Below are 20,251 nucleotides of genomic sequence, written 5' to 3' on the forward strand. Positions count from 1 at the left end.
TCCTTCCCATCTCACATTAATTCATTCTCTTTTGTGGGTTTGTTTTCTTCCCTCTGCTCCTTAATTATTAGTGTTTCCCTCTATTCCATTTTTGGCTCATGATTTTGCTAGATTTCATCCACTCAAGCTTTCAGCTATTCTTTCCATTCCAGTGACTCTCCGACACTCGTCGCTTATCCTGGCTTTTCCCGAGTTTCAGGCTGCTGGCCTCACTCACCTTGCTTTCATCTACTTCAGATTTAACTTGCCCCTCTTCCCGTCTAATCCTGCTCCTCTTACCTGTTTTCCTTACTTCCGGGAGTGTAACCAGTATCCACCCAGGCACCTGAACCTGAAACCCAGGACTGACTATCCTGGGCACCCCCAACCCCTCTTTTTTTCATCTCTCACATACAAAGTCATTCAAGTCCTTACATTTTCACCCTGATTATTTCCAGAATCTACTGTCTCCCCTCCATCCCTCCTACCACTGTCTAGTGTAACCCCTCACCTCTCCCCTAGGCCATTACAGTGGCCTCCTGCTTGTCTGCCCTGTTTCTAGCCCTTTTGCTCAGGTGTCATCCCTGCCCGAGGCCGGAGAGACTTACATGAAATATAGGCCTTGTGTCACTTTACTGCTAAAAGTCCTCCCCACACATTCCCCTTGCAGAAATATCAGGATTCCGAGAGGCACGTCAGGATTCCTAGGATGACATTGCCTCATTCTTCAGTCCTGTCTCCCTCTGTCCCCAGCTTCACTGTTTCTCCTCCATCACTGAACTGGAAATGGTATTCCAAACACATCATGCTGCTTCATTTCTCGTACGTGGTTTCCACTTTCTCGGGTCCCTTTGCTTCCCTTTAACCTGGCTGTTTCCCCTCGCCCTTCAAGGCTGTGCAAAGCTTGCGTCCCCCTGGGAGGGCCTTCTCTGATCCAGTAGGGTCACCCCCTGTTTGCCCGGCACCCCAAGAACACGCACCTGTATCATAGCATCTAACATGTCTACACGTGTTAGTCCATTAAACTGGAAGGTGGTCTAAGGCAGAAACTTCTCTCATCTTTCTGTTTTCATACCCAGCATAGCACTTAGACGATACTAAGCAACAATAAATGTTTGTTGGCTTTGTATAAATTTCACTAGACTCTTCACTAAGGCAATACTACCTGTTTTACAAGCTAGCATGCTAGTGGCTGACCACAAACCAGAAGTTTAACTAGTATCAGTATTTATTCTGCTATCATTCCATCTTTAACTGAACGGCTGCTGATTGTGATGAGGGATTCACTTTAATTTTCCATATCCAGTTGAGTCTCACTCACTTCATAGAACACTTGTCTGTAAGTACATGTGATACCGCAGACTACATTCATCTTGTTGTACTAAAACCTAACAGCACACAGGTTGTGTGGCTGCAATGTGAGCATGGATGGCCACAGGCACAGGTTTGGAGCATAAACTATAAGACCTGGAAGTAGCCCAGCCGGTGTGGCTCAGTGGTTAAGCATCGACTTATGAACCAAGGGTCATGGTTAAATTCCCAGATGGGGCACATGCCCGGGTTACAGGCTCAATCCCCAGTGGAGGGCATGCAGGAGGCAGCCAATCAATGACTCTCTCATCATTGATGTTTCTATCTCTCCTTCATCATTCCCCTCTGAAATAAGTAAAAATATATTTTAAAAGACCTGGACATAAACTATTCCAATGAACTCAGCCTTGTGAAAGAGCTTCCCTTTGTTTTTTTAAATTGGTTTTCTTCTTCCATCAACAACACCTGAATTGAAAGAAAATAAAATAAATAGGAATGGTTTACCCTTCAACCAAGTAGAGACAAGGGAGACATTTCATAGGCGGACATCTTCTGCAAACCCTGTCCTATGGGGCCTCCTCACTAACCCCTGTGGGCACCGCCCCCTGGTGTTTTCCTCACTTCCGTGCTGTCCTTGCACAGAGCCTTGTGGTATCCGTTCTTTGAAGGGCTGCTTTCCCACCCACCTGTGACCTCTTTGCTTTCTCAGCTTATCCTTGCATGCGACAAGGAAAGGTTAAGAACAGAACCGTCCCAGCCCACATTTGTTTTTGATGTTGTTTTCAGTCTGAGATAAGATCTACCAGTTCCTCCAGTGGAACAGATTTCAGAGTGTCCTGGGTGGAGGCTGGACGGTTTCCTTTTTCTCTGAAGGACTCCATGGTTGTATCATTTAACTGTTTTCTTTGAAGTGGGTTTGAAGATCATGGGTCACACCCATTCAAGGAAAAAAAGACCTGGATTTCCAAACCACATGTGAATGATTGTGGGAGTCTCTGTACCTTACAACTAGTAGAAAATTTCTTCCAAGGTGTGCCAAGTGTCAGACGAGGCACAAGAAACGGACAATTCCTTTTACAGTGAGATCATCACTTTAGTGGGGGGCAACTGTGCGGTCAAATCCATTCTCTTTGTTCTGAATCAGAACTTAATGTTGTGCCATTTTCTAACATTGAATGATCTTTTCTGTGTGTTGGTCTTGGTTCCAAACTAGATTGCAGGTTCCTTGGCTGCAGGGGCTGTGTGTTAGTTTTGCTTCTGTGCCAGGCACAGGATGCCTGTGCGTCACCCTTAACAGCATAGGTTACCAAGTAGGTCTAAGCATTCTTCCTGTGGAGCTCATCACAATAGTCATGGCTCCTTTGAGGGCCTTTTTGGATACCCTTCTGCATAGAAACAAGGCTGAACTACATTCGGCAGCGGTGTGAAATGCACACTGTGGAACTTGGAAAGCACACTGTCCCACTGAACTCAACTTTTCCCCAAAACAAGTCCCCAGTGGATTTGAGAACCCACAACAGAATTTGAAACTCTTTTCAACTTCTCTGTATCGCTCCCCCTCTTTTTTTGTGTGTATGGAATATGAGGATGATCTTCAGTGCCCAGTCTGTTCATGCAGGTGCTGTTCTCTCCCTCTGGTTACCTGAGTGGCTACTCCAAAACATGGGTTGCTCCATGGAGGGCACATTATTTTCAGTAGAACCAGCCGAAAACAAGCACATTGTCAGGCAAGGGTACATTGAGTGAGCCTTCACTTTCATCTTTAAATAATGTAGGCTCATTGCTAGGCAGACATAACATTTCACAAATATGGTCAGAGGGTGGTTTATTTGATGATGCGAGCGAGGTGTTTAGCCAGCAGAAGCAGAATTCCCCGGGTGGCTTCTGTCAGAGTACCCAGGTTCTGGCACGACTGGCAGGCTGCCTGTGACATTGGAGCCAAGTACAGAAAAGAAACCCGTGTTCAACACAGTCCCCAAAAGACACTTGATGAAAATGAGCAAACTGTACAGTGAAGTCATCTTGACTGTGGCATTCTTAAGAAAGTCTGTAGATGGCTAAGCAGGAGGAGGTTGACTATACACATGAGTTGTCACATCGCCTATGCTTCCCATCCTTCTGCCAACACACTGTTCATCCCAGAGTGGTGTGGCTGGGCTCCGCCGTGCCAGGCATGCCCCTCCCTGGCCCAGGGCATGCTACATAACACAGTGCATGCTTACAGTTCTGTAAAAATTCACAATTCACGTCACAAATTTAATGCGACCTGTATTCTGAAATTGGTTTTTAAAAATCTGGAGCTTTTGTGTCTGATGTTACCATATTTTCAAAGAGGCTTTATCATTTTTTTATAGCACATTCTTCTTCAAATCTACATTACAAAAAATAATTGCTCGTGAGGCCTTTTCTTCTATTCTTCCCCCACCCAGTCTCTCATTTTCCCCTGAAAATGTTGAAGCCTCATCCTTTATTTCAGTGGTTCTCAACCTTGGCTGCACATTAGAATCACCTGGGAATCTTTTTTAAAATCCTGATTGCTGGGCCTCATCCTCCACATTATTTTCAATAGAAAATAATCCTCCGTGAGGCCCAGCAATCAGGATTTTAAAAAGATTCCCAGGTGATTCTAATGTGCAGCCACGGTTGAGAACCACTGCTTTATTTGGATTTACTGTGGTATTGAGTGCAGCTGGTTTCCAGGAAGTTAGATTTGCTGAGACGGTCCCCAGCCAGGGTGAAAGAACCAACGACTTCTTTGTGGGAAAATCTAGGTAAATTCCGTAGAGGTTTGAAATAACTACTTAATACTTACTTGATAAATATTCTGTCGTTATGGATCATTAACATGGTGGCGGTTTCCCACAAAGTGAGCGTCAGAAACGAGGGGTGGGGCTCTGGCCAGTTTTGTCAGTGGTTATGAGTGTCAACCCTCAGACCAAAGGACCATTGGTTCAATTCCCAGTCAAGGGCAGGTATCTGGGTTGCAGGTTCAATCCTCGGCACCTGTCAGGGCACAAGTAGGAGGCAAGCAGTGAATGTGTCTCTCTCACATCGATGTTTCTCCCCCTCCTGCCTCCCTTCTACTCTCTCTAAAAATTAATGGAAAAAATATCCTCGGCTGAGGATTCACAAAAAGAAACAATGGGTGGAAGTTTTAGTTGGATAGAATTGATGTCCAAATTAGGAGACGTCCCCAAGGCAAAAACACTGTCACTCATGGCCATGATTCAGGGAGGTGTCTAACGACTCCTAATCCAGTACCTTCCTAGCAGAAAGTACAGTCTCTGAGAAGCTGATGCACATGCCTGTTGGCTGAGCTCTCCTCGAGCTGCCTGCCCTGTACCTACTATTTTTGCCTCTGGGGGGACACATGTTCATAAGAACAAAGGCCACACACGAGTTCAGTGCTGCAGGAGGCAGTGTGACCACCATCTCTCTTTCTGGACCTTTCCATGACATTAATGGAGTCTGAATAGGTTCCTGTGTACTAAGGGCAGAGAGTTAAAAATAAAGTGTGTGCAGTCACTGGGTATGGGAGTGCTGGCTAGATTCTCAGTATTGTGCTGGGTCATTCCGCCACGTCACCCAAGCTTTGTCTGCATCATGGAGGAACTCTAGGGAATTACGTGTGTGACTGCTGGCCCACTCCATCCAAAGATTGTTTTACGTCTGCTTTCTGTGTTACCCTGACTGTTCTGATTGGGTGTGTGCCCAGCAGGGCTTAGAAACTGCTCTGACCACATTTCATAACTGTATGTTATAGGTGATAGTAGTAGGGCATTGCCCTAAGCCAGGAAGCAGAAAAGGTAATGTTTGGAAGAAAAAATACAACTCTAGTAGAAAGACTGAACATCCTTCAAGCGTTTTTATTGCCCATTTTGTTCTCTGAATGTTTGTCTTAAGCATTGTTTTATTCTATAAAAAAACACACGAAGTTGTGGCAGTTGTAGGACAAAGACATGTGCGATCTCCTAGTACTTTGAGGACAATGTGATCGTACCTTTGAGACTGGGGTGTGCTCACATGTCCCTCACCCCGTGTGCACAGTAAAGCAGTGTGTAAATGCACACACTGGTGAGATGTGCTCTCCAAGCTGCACTCTTACGAGCAGTCACTGCCACAAAAGCCAGCATGCTGGGTGGCCATGGGCTGAGCGCCCTCTTGCAGATCTAAAATTCCAAGGAAAGAAAATCCAGTTTTTAAAAAGTGAGAAGGGACCACAGCTGGAAAGGTGCCAGTGTTTTAGCTGGAAATGTTTGATTGATTGTTATGCTAGGCTTATGATGGGGCTGGCTTCGTTGTCACCATCAATCACTCCCAGCCTGCAACAGATTGCTCGAATCAGTTTTACCCCCTTTTGCTACCAGGTTGTCCGAGGGAGGAACAATAAGAAATGGAGAAAAATGTTATTAAAACATAAGGATCTTGGGTGGAGGATATAGATGTTACTATGAAACTGTTTTCTAAAGAATTTTTGCCAGTAACTTCATCCTTAACTACAGCTCGAACACTCTTTCTGTTCTATGTGGAGGCAAGGCAGCACCCCTCTCCAGCTTGTTAAATCCCACAGAATGAAATCTCAATGGAAAACACATCAGCGTATAACTTCTGAACCCAGTCCCTCTCCTGAGAAGTTATTTTAGTAATTCAAAGGCAAGAGGGGGAACCATTATTAAAATCTGAGCTCCTCCTGTGATCATAGCAGTAATAATAATAGCTGATGTGCATTGAGGGCCAAAGCACTTTATATGTTAATGGCAACAATCTTTTGAAATAAGTACTGTTAACTATCCCCATTTCACAGATTGTGAAACCAGGAGTCACCAGCTAGTCAATGCAAACCCCAGGGAGACTAATCCAGAGCTAGTGATCCAACCACCATACAGTCTGACCACCAGTATGGCTGTTGGCACTGAGATTGGGGAGATAAATTATACACAGAGATGTTCACACAGCATTACAATAACGGAGAAACTATATGCAGTCCCTTTTCAAATAGCACATTATGTAACCATTTACTAATTATTCTATAAAAAGGTAGTGAAAGGTCCACAATGGAAATGGTAGAAGAAAAGGATCTAAACATTGCAAATATGAAAAAATAAATATAGACTTAGAAAAGTAGTAAACATAGAATAGTAAAATGTTAGAGTGATGGGGAAGGATTACATTTTTGTTTTTTACTTAACCTGACTTTAATGTTGTTAAATTGTTATTTCACTGCCAGGTAAAGCTGAGTGGGAGATGGAAGCACTATATAAAGTCAGAAAAGGACAGGTGGAAACCTACCGAGAGGTGACAGGGGTCCTCAAACTTTTTAAACAGGGGCCAGTTCACTGTCCCTCAGACCGTTGGAGGGCCAGACTATAGTTTAAAAAAAAAACTAGTTGACTGCTAAGTAACAGGCAGTGGCGGCAAAAACACCCGGTGGGCCAGATAAATGTTTTCGGCGGGCCGCAGTTTGAGGACCCCTGGGAAGGAGAGAATCTGTAGAGAGAATCTGTAGCTCTGATTCGTGGTTGAGTGGGGCAGCAGGATTTGGTTAGAAACTAGGGTCTAAAACTGGGAGGGATGTCATCGGCACGCACACACCGGGAAAAAAATGAATAGTCATTTTTATTAGATCCTTAGGTTGAGTTTTTAAGAGAAAAGTCCCAGATAGTTCCTTGCATGTTGTTAGTTGGGGAATTTTGAAAGTAGGCACCAGCATTAGCAAGAAAGCTAATTACACTTGCTGAGTCGGCTAGTTTTCTACAACTGATGGAAAAGCTTCTATCGAGGGCTGTTGTGTTTTATAGAATGCTGATTGGGATAAAATTCTACATACCTGGAAAAATGGGAGTTGGGAAGTAGCCATTTCTCCAGCTGTTAGAACTCAGTGAGAAAAAGGTCCACTCTGTTACGAACCACGGAGGACTGAGTCCTCCGAGCATTCAGAGACGTGAGGAGGACTCCCAGGAGGGCAAATCAGAAGCTTGGTGCTTAGTCATAGCAGGCAATTTAGAAGCGGTTTTTAGTGTGGGTATCAAGGGAAGATATTTGAGCATAAATCATTGCAGAGCTTGAGCTTCAAAAGAGAGATAAGGAGGCTTATCTTGGTGGAGATGTGCAGTGAGTCATCCTGGGGATCACTGAGATGGCTCATCGTCCTTTAGGGGAGGTAGGGGAGTGCCACACAGTCAGACATTTGTAGCTCACCAGCTTGCAAAGCCCTGTTGAGGGCACGTTGGAGAGCCCAGTAATGCCGTTACCCCAGGTGGCTCTTGAGAGGGGCCAGAAAAGGTCGGGTCAGTGTTTGCCTGTGTGGCATTGCCTGCCGAAGGTTATGCGACAGTAGTTAAACTTCTGGAGGTGCATGTTCCTGTTGGTTCTGATGAACAAGCAAGTAACTTTTCTGTCTTGGAAATGAAGAAGAGAATCTGACCTGAAAGATCTCACCAAAAAAATAAAATAAATAAAAAATGGTTGCTTAGGTTGAAATTTTTAAAGGAAGATTTTGAAAGTAGTTCACCTTATCAAAAAGGAAGAGTGGGCTGGTTTTCCATGCTGATGGAAACGCTGTCTAGGGCAGTTTATATTTTACAGACTGTTGATTGGGGTAAAATCTAAGGTACACAATCTGCATAATGGGTAAAATAAATTGACTAGGGGCAACTTTTTATCTTTTTTAGATCACCTTAATGCAGGAATACAACTAAAATCATAAATCATTTGTTAGAACTTTCTGCAATTGTTTTTTAGGCATCAAGGTAAAGAGTTGCTAATCTAGAAAGGTGACCATAAAGAAGTTACAGGTTGACAGTTCATGCTCATTTTTTTTAACATAACATACCCAAACTTACCTACTGGTCACAGTCATACACTGGTATTCATGGCACTTCCTTTTCTGCATGTCAGCCCTCCTGGATATGTCCCTTCTATAAAGAGCAATCAGAGGCCACCACAGAGGACTGGTCTGTAGAACAAACTGACATGGCATAGTGTCTCCCCATCTTATACCTGGAACCTGTGTATTAGGCTCCAAAAAACAAGCAAAATAAAGACTATTCCCTGGTTTGGAATTAGCCACAGGACAAATAAGAATCTCTCATTTTGTAACAGGCTTACATACACTTAACAAGTGGATCATGATAGATCTGGGTGTGTGTCTGTTTTTCATTTCAAAACTCTAACTGAAATCACCTAACCCTTGCTCAACCTAATGATAGCATTAGTGTCTTAAAGAAATTTCCACATAGTTGCTTTCCTGGAACACCTGGTACACTCTTTGTAATAAATAAGACATCAAGGATTTATAGGGTTAAGCTGTTTCTCATAATGTCATCCAAGTGCCTGGATCAACAGCTGTAAAAGAGCTGGAGCACCCGTCAGATATGGCTCAGTTGGTTGAGGGTTGTCCCATGCACCAAGAGGTCGCTGGTTCAGTTCCTGGACAGGACGCATGCCCAGGTTGAGGGCTCAATATCCAGTAGGGGGCGTGCAGGAGGCGGCTGATGGATATTTCTATCCTATTTCTCCCTCTCCTTCTAAAATCAATAAAAACATAGTTAAAGCCCTAGCTGGTTTGGCTCAGTGGATAGAGCGTTGGCCTGCAGACTGAAAGGTCCCAGGTTCGATTCCGGTCAAGGGCATGTACCTTGGTTGCGGGCACATCCCCAGTAGGGAGTGTGCAAGAGGCAGCTGATCGATGTTTCTCTCCCATTGATGTTTCTAACTTTCTATCCCTCTCCTTTTCTCTCTGTAAAAAATCAATAAAATCTATTTTAAAAAAAAACATAGTTAACAAAAAAAAGAAGAAGAAGAAGAACTGGACTGTTCCTGTATCAACTATATCGCTTCTGGGTGGCATTTTTATTAAAAATAACATCTCTGAAAGCAGCACTCTGTGTCATAAATGGTAAATGGGTTTCCATAAGGTTGGGTACACTCTAATCCCCATTAGACTGCAAGCCTATTTTACCCACCACTGTATCCCAGTTCTTAACACTATACCTTAAACTTAGTGGGCACTAAAAAAAATTTCAGGGACACTCAGCCTTTGAACAAATGTGGCATTTCAGCACTCACCAGGGATTGCTACCAACTGTTTTCATTCACGCCTACCTGCTAAGCAGCCTGTAGTGAACTTCCAAATGAGTCCAACTGGACCCCTTCTTTCTCTAGAAGAAATAACACTAATGGAAGAAAATGGTTCATTTGTAGTATTCTCCATGCCAAGCAAACTCTTTTTTTTTTTTTAGTTAAATTTCAGTCCAAGAGCTAGTCTTTATAATGCCTCTAGATAAAAGCATCCTCTTAACATGAGGTTGCACAAAGTGCCAACAACCACAGAATTTATTAGCTCTCTCCTGCCCTCCAAGGTTATGGGAAAGCAGAATCCTAAAACCTCAGATGTCACTGGAGAAAACATTTAGGGCCATGAGGACCTTTCTAGATCTGGGGAGAGTGAGATCTTGCTGCTTTTGTTTATGTTCTTGATTTATCCTTAGAAGTCAAAGGTGAGACATCTGAGGCCATAGACACTCTCCTCTGAGTAGGGTTTGCTTTTTATCCCCTCCTTTGCTTTGAATGTCTGTGTTCTCTTGGCCCTAGCAGTTTCCCTCTGCCCCTCTATGGCCCAGTTGTAGAACTAAAAGCACCATCAGTGATGGGAAAGCTCTTTTGCTTCATTGCAACCATTTTCTTTACCTTCTGTGATTGTTGGTAAGGGGAGAAATTTCCAAAAGCCAATATTTTTCTTTCTTTTTTGAAAAGACTAAAGAGTGTAGCTCATCTACTGTCTAGGATTTGGCCCCAGTCCATCTTCCATCACACCCAGTTTGCCTTACATGGAAGTTCCTTGTTCAGGTGAGCCTGGGGGAGTTGGGGTGTGGTTGGAGTCAGAAGGAAAACAAAGGACCCCTTTGTGAGAGGTAGGGCCAAGGCTCCTGGATTCTCACCAGATGCCTCATGGTTTTGCTTTCACCTCCTAGTACCCACAGCACAGTTGTCATTCGGAAGTGAGCTCACATTCCCGCACATCCTGTGGAGTGGGCCTCATGGGGGAGAGGAGGAGGTCGTGCTAAACTACAGCCTGGACAGCCCCCGAGAAGGAATTACAGTTGGATTCTGTGTTATGTTTTGTTTTTTGGCAGAGAAGTGTTGAGAGACACTATTGCTTCCACCCTGTCATTAGTGGGTGGGTAATAGTGATATAAAATGAGAGATGAATTAGGATAATAAGAGGCAAAGGAGAAAGGAGTAAATTTTCCACAAGTAATATTTTTCTCTTCATGGTTATTTAACTTTGAGACAGAGCTTGAAAGTAGTAATCACAGTTCTGTAGTAGACAAAGGATGGAATGTGAGAGCCAGACAGGAAGGTGTGATTGCCTTTATTACCTTAACGAGAAACACACAGAAACATACACCATTTTCAGGAATACACTGTTGTTTCCATTCTAGAAAGGCAGAGAAAAGTCACAGTGGCCAGCTCTGCCGTCGCCCCTCCCCCCCCCCCCCCCCTCCGTCTTTTTAGCTCATGTGTATGTATCCCTGCATCCTTTGCTTTCCTGTGTTCTTGAGTTGTTCTTTGGGTCATCTTATGATGTGAACATAGAGTAAAGCAACACTGACTGGGATGATTACAGACACAGAAAAACCTTCACATAGGGTGTTCACGGGCTTTTGGCTTTCTCCCAACAGCTGTCTTCAATGCTGTATCCCAAAACCAAACAAATTCATTAACTGAACCAAGATGTAATAAGCGCCCATAAGATGCCAGACCCTTAGGCTCTGGGGATACAGCGATGAACAGAACAGATGTCACTGCCCCTGTGGAGCTTACACTCTTGAGGGGAAATAGACACCAAACAAATCAACACACTCACCAGTAGTTATAAACAGGATGAATAAAAATACATGTGAGGGGTCAGAAGGGGAACGTGTTTCTTCTGGGGAAGTGAAGGCCTCTCTGAGGAATTATGGGAGCCTTTAAGGTGGGGAGGAGAGGATGACATAACTGTGTTTACATTTGGAGGTTTATAGAGGTGGAATTGGAGAGGGCCCAAACTTTTAAAATGTGTATCTACACGTAAAGAAATGGCAGAAGTGAATTAAATAATTCTTATGCGTCCTCAGCATTGCTGTTTAAGCGTTCTCATTACACTCTGGTTTGAAAATAATAATATATTTTTCACCAGTGGATAATCTTATAAGGGTCTGAGCAAACTTTTGCCTTAAAGTGTTCTATTAATTCCCTTACGGCACTCACACTGCTGCTGTTAAAGAAGCAATTCAGTCACATTGTCATGCGTATACACACACAAGTTTGATTTCATAATGGTTTTCCCTGTGTATTCAGCTCCGACAGAACCTTTATTGTGTAAGTTTGCGGATGGAGGACAGAAGAAGAGACAGAACCCCAACAAATACATCCCCAATGGAAGACCATGGCATAGAGAAGGAGAGGTGAGACTTGTAAGTTCTTTCCTGAAACTTTAGTGTGGGTGTATGATTGTGAGAGTCTGTGACTAGTTACACAAGCATCATCTGAACTTGGCCACCACACTCCTGAAATAGGTGCCATAATCTGCATGATGTCGAATTAAAACTTTCCCAGTGGAAATGGTGCTAAGAGAGGGACGATTCTCCAGATGGACAGATAGATGGTAGAAACAGCTATGTTTACTACACATCAAGTAAAAGAGCACTTCAAATGCCATGGATTCTGAGAGAGATTTACATTTATAACTATTCAGAAGTCATTCTAAATAACATTATTAAAATAAATAGTATATTTGTCATTGAGGTATTTTTTTTCCCTAATTCTTTTGAATAATGTTCTTTATTTAACAAAAAAGAAAGCTCAATTCCTTAATTAAAATGTTGGACCTTCCTTTCTCCATGTTTATTTTCAATGAATTGTTTTGTGTTTTTTTAAGTAACATACTGGTTCAAGAATGTCTAGGGAAATGCCATCCAGTAGAAATGTTCTGGAATACAACCAACGATAACCACTAGCCATGTGTGGCTATTTGAACACTTGAAATGTAGCTTGGATGCTGGAGGGACTCAATTTTTTATTTAATTTTAAATATGAGTGACTGTTGGTTACTATGTGGGACAGTGCAGATCTAGAGCTTTAACTCTCATGTTGAGTTTATAACTGTGTTTGTCTAACAGAAACTCCTACTTTTATCAAATGCTATTAAACCATCACTGTTTTATGTTGTCCTGACTCTAAGAAATGGCATTTTTTAATTGTGCCTTTGCAGATGTTTTTCTTTCTTTTCATTCCCATAGGCTGGAATGACACTTACTTACGACCCAACCACAGCTGCTATACAGAACGGGTATGTCATTAAGATAAATACATAATAGCTTGAGGGAAAATGTAAAGGTGGAAAATATCAGACGTTTGTTCTGTGAAATACTCTGTTTAAAGGATTACTTAATAAAGGCTTTTGTGTTTGTTCTAGATTTTACCCTTCACCATACAGTATTGCCACAAACCGAATGATCACTCAAACTTCTATTGCACCCTATCTTGCATCTCCTGTATCTGCCTACCAGGTTTGTACCATTAGGATTCATCAAGAATACAGGAACTTGCTACATTTTTTGTGTCTTCATATTTTGAACATTTATAATGCAATTTAAGTCAAATGTTATGTAGCTTGGATACCAATTTAGAATAAGCTGCTTTTTACGTGACAGAGTGATTTACTTTTTATGTCTAAGAGAATGTAAAATGCGAAAATGGTTTCCAGTTGTCAGTCCTTGAAATCTTAGCATTTTAGAATTGGGATGAACCCCAGTACTTCCTCCACAATGAGCCCTGCTGTTGGACACCACATGTCCCAGAAATTAAAGCTTGAAGAGAATTGCCTTCAGGCGAAATATAGAATAGGTGTGCACACTTGCCTTTGTTCCTTCGTCAGCAGGAGCTAACAAAATAGCAAGTAAACTGCTAATAAATAAAGATGTGTCTCTATTAGGTAACATTAAATGAGTAATACAGTGAAATTTTAGGCAAAAAAAAAAAGGAGGTCACTCCCTGTTTACATTATTTTTGTGAGAAGGCTTATATATTAAATAAATTCCCAACTTAGAACCAAGATCTCATTAAGCACCTTATTATAATACTGATTTGGTTTTATTTCAGGCTTAGCTTCTGTTCTTCGAGCACCCAGTGTGTACATACAATTTCTCTTTAGCAGAATGCCTCTAATAGGGTTGCCGCAATGGCCCAGACAGGAACATTATAATGGAATTCTATTACAGACATGTAGGAATATAGCTCTCTTTTGTTGACTGTTGAGATCCTATATGACTAAACTAAACTCTTGTGTATTCTTGTTTTTAAAAACAATGAAATGAGATGTTGTAGTCCTGATTTCTGGGGTTAGGGGGTTGTAGTATCTAATAACTGTTTATTTTGCTTCTGTAAGCCTCAGTTTCCTCATCTTTAAAATGGGGATAATAATAGTTTCTGTCTCATAGTCTTGTCATAAGAACTAGATGAGACTATGTATAGAGTTTGGCACATTATCCTGGCATATCATTAGCAATCAATAAATGTTAGCAGTGATTATCGTCATTATTAGTATGCAGGATTAGCTGGCTGGTGAGAATATATTCATTATACTTTTTGAAAAAATAATGGATTGGTCAGCATAAGCAATATCATAAAGGTGGTTTTGTTTAAAAACATAAACGTAGCTTTGAATAACAAAGAGCAGTGATCAAATGCACTAAAACTGAAAATTTAAAATCGCATTCACAGCCTCCCTCAGCTTTTAGGTTCTTTCCTCCTCCTTTCCCTGAATTGCCTCTTATTTTTTCTTTTATCTCTCCGGGTTGTTATGTTACTTATGCTGGTGTTTCAATCTGCTGGACAAAATATTCACTCATTTAATGCCTCTCTAATTATTTTGAATTTAAGATTTCTGTGTTTTCTTTGCCTGTGTAAAACTCAGATCTGCTCTAGTGCATTTTCCCTAATTAACAATTCCCTAATTAACAATTCCGATATTGAAAGGTAGTCTTCTCTTAACTATCTGAACTTGGAGCCCTCTGCCATTTATGGATATTACTAAAAATAGGCACAAGTAAGCTTATTCTCAGGCGAATGAAAGATTGTGCATATTAATTTGAATGTGTACTGCTGTAGATATAATTCTTAATGCATCTCCCTACCACCTCTTTTCTATAAAAGCATTGAACATTTTGCCCACAGAACTGTTTCATAGAATTAAGAAATCAGGAAGGCTAGTGTTTGTAATAAATTTGATAGGCCTAACTAGAAACAACATTTCATTTTAAAGGCCTGATTTTTTTTTTCCTTAGGCATTCTGTGTTTTCCTAAGATACGTGTGGAATTTTTTTCATTTGCCTTACACTCAGTGCCATAACCTCAAAGACTGATTCTTAACCCATCCATTCAGGGGCCTAGTAGGGTCAGCAGATGAGCTTTAAGTGGTCTTTCTGTGATTCCCTTAAATTGTTTGCAAAATGTTGCTTGTGTGTGTGCATTTAGTTTGGGGGGGGGGGGGCGCGTGGGGAGAAGAGATCTGTATCTTTCATCAGTTTTTCAGTGGGCTCCACGACCTAAACAATGTAAAGAATCAATGCTAAAAAGAAAAGAAAAATCATAGAACATAGATTATTATTCCCATTTTATAGTTAGGGGGAAAATGAGGACTAGTCATTGACAGCAGCTGATTTGCTGCTTGAAAAAGAAAATTGGGTTAGATGTCATAGCTCCCTAACCCCAAAATGCTATATTAGATTATCAAGACCACTGAAGCATATTTAAAAAATGGGAGCATCTGTCCCAAATTGGGGTCTCTTTGGAGCTGCTCGCCTCCCCGTGATTTATTCAGTGAAGGCCTTGTACCCGTGTTGGAGTGGGCCTTTCTCCACTAAACCACCATATGCTTATACAATTGGATTTGAGAAATTGGCATCCGCAAGAAACCACCAATACCCCGACGGGGAAAGGCTGCAGTCCAGATAACTGAAATGTTAACAAGGCAGAAGCACTTAACTTTGATCTGCCTTAGGTGGCAAAGGAAACCAGAGAAAACAAGTATCGGGGCTCTGCTATCAAGGTAATTCCTAATACGTTCTTCCCCCATGACTCTCCCCTCGTATCCTCTCTATAGAACCTCTGAAGTTAACAGCAGGGGATAAGACACAGGAGGGTTTTGTTGTTAAGAATTACAGACTGAAACATATTCTAAAAACTACATAGTCTCAGGAAAGCTCTGGGCATCAAGAAATGGACTGTTTTTGCTTTTGTTTTTGTTTTTTGTTTTTTTCTCTCGAACGGCAGACTGCTTTCTTTTCTGCCACGAAACCTGACTCTCACATCTTATTTCTCAATCCAAGAGGGTCTGCTGTGTGGATGCCCTAGTGACTGTCGATGTCAAGATCTAGTTGCTGAAGTTTCATTTTCTAAATCTGAATTTCAGATTTTTATTTTCCACACTAGCTAGAAATTGTTGACCACCAAACAAGATTTCTAAAGCCTAACAAATGTCCTGGGATCCAAGAGGGATTGGATTTGATTATTCTTTTTAAATAAGCACATGCTTTATGGGTTAGTTTCTAATAAGATGTGCTGGAATTAATTCTCATTCATCTGTATTCCTGAAGCATCTAGTTCATACTTTGATGATAGCACTTTTCACTATTGATTGGAGTTCTTTACTTGTTTATCTCCCTTGCTTTAGACAGTAAATTTCTTGAGGGTGGGGCCCATGTCTTATCAGCTTTTTTCTTTTTGGTGCCTGATACTCACACACCTCAGTAAAGGAATTTTGTTTTAAATAATCATTTCATCCTATTCAGAGTGACCAGTTTGCCAAGAACTCTAACTGCCTTAATAATCTTTTTAATCATTGATAGTATTGTTTCCTTAATTTCCTTCTGTCGATTTTAACATGATTAAAAGAGTTCTAGAGAAATAGGCAGCATTCCAATGGAAATCAATGTTTCTTTCAAAATCCTCCCTTTTCCAGGTGCAAAGTCCTTCTTGGATGCAACCTCAACCATATATCCTACAGCACCCTGTAAGTTGTCATCATAATGTCTTTGTGCTTTGAAAGTAAACCATGTACATGTTAAAACCATTCTCTGGGAAATTTTAAGCATGTAATATGTGAATGTATAAGCTCCTTATAAAACTCTCATCACCTTTGTCTTAAAACAAGTTGGTAGTTAACAATAAGTTAAATTTGCAGCCTGTCAGAACTTAGAATATATCATATTGGAGAACGGGTACCATTTTCTTCCTCCTACCAGTTCTGTAGGAGATCATTAAATTGAGTTTTTTACTTTTTAAATTGTTTAAATTGTAAGAGTTTTTTAATTGCTAATTTTTAGCAGCACTTGCGATAAAACCCTCATTTTTAACATTCTATTTAATTGCAAATATACAGTGTCAAAATTAATCTAGAGATTTTTATTGGAGTTTCTTAGCCTCTCCACAGAAACTATAAATACAAAAGTAGTAACACCTTCTTTGGTAAATAAATGGGATTTCTTTAGTGACATGATCATTTGTTGCATTTATGTATACAATATATTTCTTTTAGTTGAGTAAGTTATCCTTCACTTTATTAGTATATTTTAATGTGTTTTTCAAAAATACATAAAATCTAGGTTGTTGAATTAAAACATGGGTTTAAAAAGTTGGAAAAAAATAGCCATAGCCAGCATGGCTCAGTTGATTGGGCGTCATCCCATGCACTGAAAAGTCACAGGTTCAATTCCCGGTCAGGACACATGCCTGAGTTGTGGTTTCAGTCCCTGGCTGGGTCACATGCAAGAGCCAGCCAGATTGATGTTCTGCTTTCACATCAATGTTTATCAATCTCTCTTTCTCCTTTCCTCTTTCTCTAAAAATGAATAAAATAAAAAAATGTAATAAAAAAATTTTTAAAAGAGGGAAATGTCTTTTTTAACGTTGAAAAAATAAAGGTGGAGAACAAAATCACACACAAAAAAGGCTAGAATGCCCAATTCAGACCTACATGCTTGCCATGAGAAGGCCACACCTTTGGCTCTAAGCTTTCTAATAACTAACACAAAATAGGAATATTTTTTAAAAATATGTTTTTATTGATTTCAGAGAGAAGAAGGGAGAGGGGGAGAGGGATAGAAACATCGATGAGAGAGAATCATTGATTGGCTGCCTCCTGCAGGCTTCCTACTGGGGATCAAGCCAGCAACCCAGACATCTGCCCTGACCGGGATTTGAGCCATGATCTCCTGGTTCATGGGTTAATGCTCAACCCTTGAGCCACACCAGCCAGGCACAAAATGGGATCTTGATAAGCAGTACAGCTCACAGTACTCATAAGATAAAAACAGATCAGTTGGTTGGGAAGAGCACAGTCTTCTTGGCCTTAAGATGAGACAGGAATTTCTCTCCTAACACCTAGAGAGGACACTATGTAATGTAAGATCATGTGTATGAAACAGCAATCCAGGGATAAGTTCTGAATAGAAAGTTGCTGAGATGACTCTGAAGAAGCAAATAAAACTTGGTCAGTTAATAACACAGGAGAAAAGCTCTGTGCTATTGTGTCTACATACACACATGTTTCTATATGCACACATGCATCCACAACATACATGCCAACTCATGTATGCACATTTACACCCCCACATACACAAATGCTCATGGCAGTCCATGTCCCTGGTCCTTTGTGCTGTCCTATTATAAAATGCTGGAAATGAACTCACTTTTCATTTGGGGGCTTCCTGGTATAATAGTTCCTACAGATGAATGGGAAAAATGAGCAGGAAACTCCTTCAACATATTCTGGGCTTCTGAGTCATTTCTATGTTACACTCACTCTGAGGATGCACATTAAACCTTTAAAAAGAAAAAAAATTTAAATATATTTTTATTGAATTCAGAGAGGAAGAGAGAGAGAGAAACATCAATGATAAGAGAATATTATTGATCGGCTGCCTCCTGCATGCCCCACACTGGGGGTCAAGCCTGCAACCCAGGGCATGTGCCCTGACCAGGAATTGAACCGTGACCCTCCTGGTTCATAATTTTTTTATGAAATGTATTAACAACAAACTATTTCTGACACATCTATATTTTCTTGGCAACTTTTAGAGCCAAAGCTGCACATAGCTCAGTTGAACATCTTTAAGGAGACCGTAGTGTACAGAAGGTTCCTGTCTGAGGATTCATTTCCTTTCCCACCAGATCTGGACTGCCTGCAGCCAGAATTAAAGTGCCTGCACATCGATCTTGGCCCACAGTTGTGCATCTAATATCAATAAATAACTGTATTTAGGGGATATGTCCAGTATAGTGATGGCAAAACCTTAACATTAATTTTGTAGTGTTAGAATAATTGTATTCTCAGGCCATTGGATGATTGCAAAAGTGAGAGGAATTATATAATCCATAAGAATATTATATAGGATAAATTACAGAAAATGTAAAAATTCAAAAATAGAATTAATTAAATTTTGGTTTATGCAATCAGTGTATCATGTAATCTTTGAAAATTGTGATAATGACAGTTATGCAGTAGTTTAGGTAAATATTTATAATGAAATGTTAAGTGAAAAGCAGAAACCCAGGGTATGTAATTGTTTATGTACCTTCGTTGCAATTCTGTAAAAACATGCCAAGTTTAGAATCTGGGCAGCCGTGGGAGCCTGACGGTGCTCACAGTGATGTGGGGGAGAGAGAGTGGGTGACTGGTGATTTTCCCACCTCTCCTCTCTGTTTTTTTTTTAAATTATATTTTACTTTTAATGATCAGAATTTTAAAATATGAAGTCAAATAATCTGAAATTGGCTTATTCATTATATTTGAATCAGTTTCCCTGTCCTGGCCCCAAATTGTAGTTGAAAGTGCTGGGAAACACTGAGTGAATGAAGAATGTGATCTTGATCTTGATCTTGAATCCAATGACTTTCTTTATAGAACTTTTTTAAATAAAACACGGTATTTATAATATTCAATATAGCATATTATTTTGTGGCCACATAAACGATCAGCTGCCATGTATTTTAAAAAAATAATTAAGCCTTTTGTAACCCAGCCAGCCAAAAATAGTTTGAATTTTCTGTTACAGCTCCTCCTGCTGGACTAGCTTTGCTTCACAGTTAAGTGAAGGTAAAGGGAGAGGTGGTTAATACAGGGATTTCCATAAAGTGAGTGCTCCTTAAAAAGTCTCAGGAAATACACTCTAGAAGAGTTTAAGGAGGTAACTTATGCCATTTGCAAATTTGAGGGGAGGTTATTTTTGTTTCACATTCCTCAACAAACAGGCATTTCCTTTGAAAAAAAGTGATAACAGAATTGTAACTCCCTCCCTCTTGTCTTAACATGTATCTTACATGGCTCTTGTCTCCAACTTCCCAGGGTGCCGTGTTAACTCCCTCAATGGAGCACACCATGTCACTACAGCCCGCATCTATGATCAACCCTCTGGCCCAGCAGATGAGTCATCTGTCACTAGGCAACACCGGAACAGTAGGTGGCAAATTAATATCATCTGTCTCGGCAAAGAGAAGAGTGTAAATTAATGCAGCCTGTGTCTTCCCTCTCAGTCACATGCTCTGTGATGTCAACGATATGTCTGACCTCCTGACACCTCCTCTCCACACATACACATTGCCTTCCTCATAGTAAATACTCAGATATTTCTTGATTAATTGATGAACTAAAAGTTGGTCCCCTGAGTATCTCTTCTTTACCAGAATGTAGCACCCATACTTGACTTTCCCCAGCCCCAATAATCAGTCCTGTTCATTCATTCTGGCAGAACTGGTCTCCTGAATCAAAAGATGAAGGTGATACATGGTGGCAAAGACAAGGGATTTATCCTCACTTATTTTTTTTATGGAATTTGGGGACATTGAATCATGATCTCTATGCTGAATTATTTCCCCAGAGTCCAGGAGACTTAATTGGGCACTGAAGTTGAGCTGATAT

At 40.8% G+C, this 20,251-nt stretch overlaps 1 protein-coding gene across 4 annotated transcripts in view; it reads left to right on the forward strand.

Moving 5' to 3' along the window:
- Nucleotides 1-20,251, forward strand: part of RBMS1 (RNA binding motif single stranded interacting protein 1) — a 221,328-nt gene that overhangs the window by 195,458 nt on the left and 5,619 nt on the right. For all 4 annotated transcript variants that reach the window (XM_036319083.1, XM_036319080.1, XM_036319081.1 and 1 more), the window contains exons 7-12: nt 11,632-11,747; nt 12,573-12,622; nt 12,749-12,842; nt 15,335-15,382; nt 16,295-16,345; nt 19,679-19,789. In XM_036319083.1, the coding sequence (XP_036174976.1) occupies nt 11,632-11,747; nt 12,573-12,622; nt 12,749-12,842; nt 15,335-15,382; nt 16,295-16,345; nt 19,679-19,789 (470 nt within the window). The remainder of the gene's footprint in view (nt 1-11,631; nt 11,748-12,572; nt 12,623-12,748; nt 12,843-15,334; nt 15,383-16,294; nt 16,346-19,678; nt 19,790-20,251) is intronic.

The sequence above is a fragment of the Myotis myotis genome, unplaced genomic scaffold, assembly GCF_014108235.1.
Source record: "Myotis myotis isolate mMyoMyo1 unplaced genomic scaffold, mMyoMyo1.p scaffold_m19_p_8, whole genome shotgun sequence".
In the NCBI taxonomy this organism is placed as follows: domain Eukaryota; kingdom Metazoa; phylum Chordata; class Mammalia; order Chiroptera; family Vespertilionidae; genus Myotis; species Myotis myotis.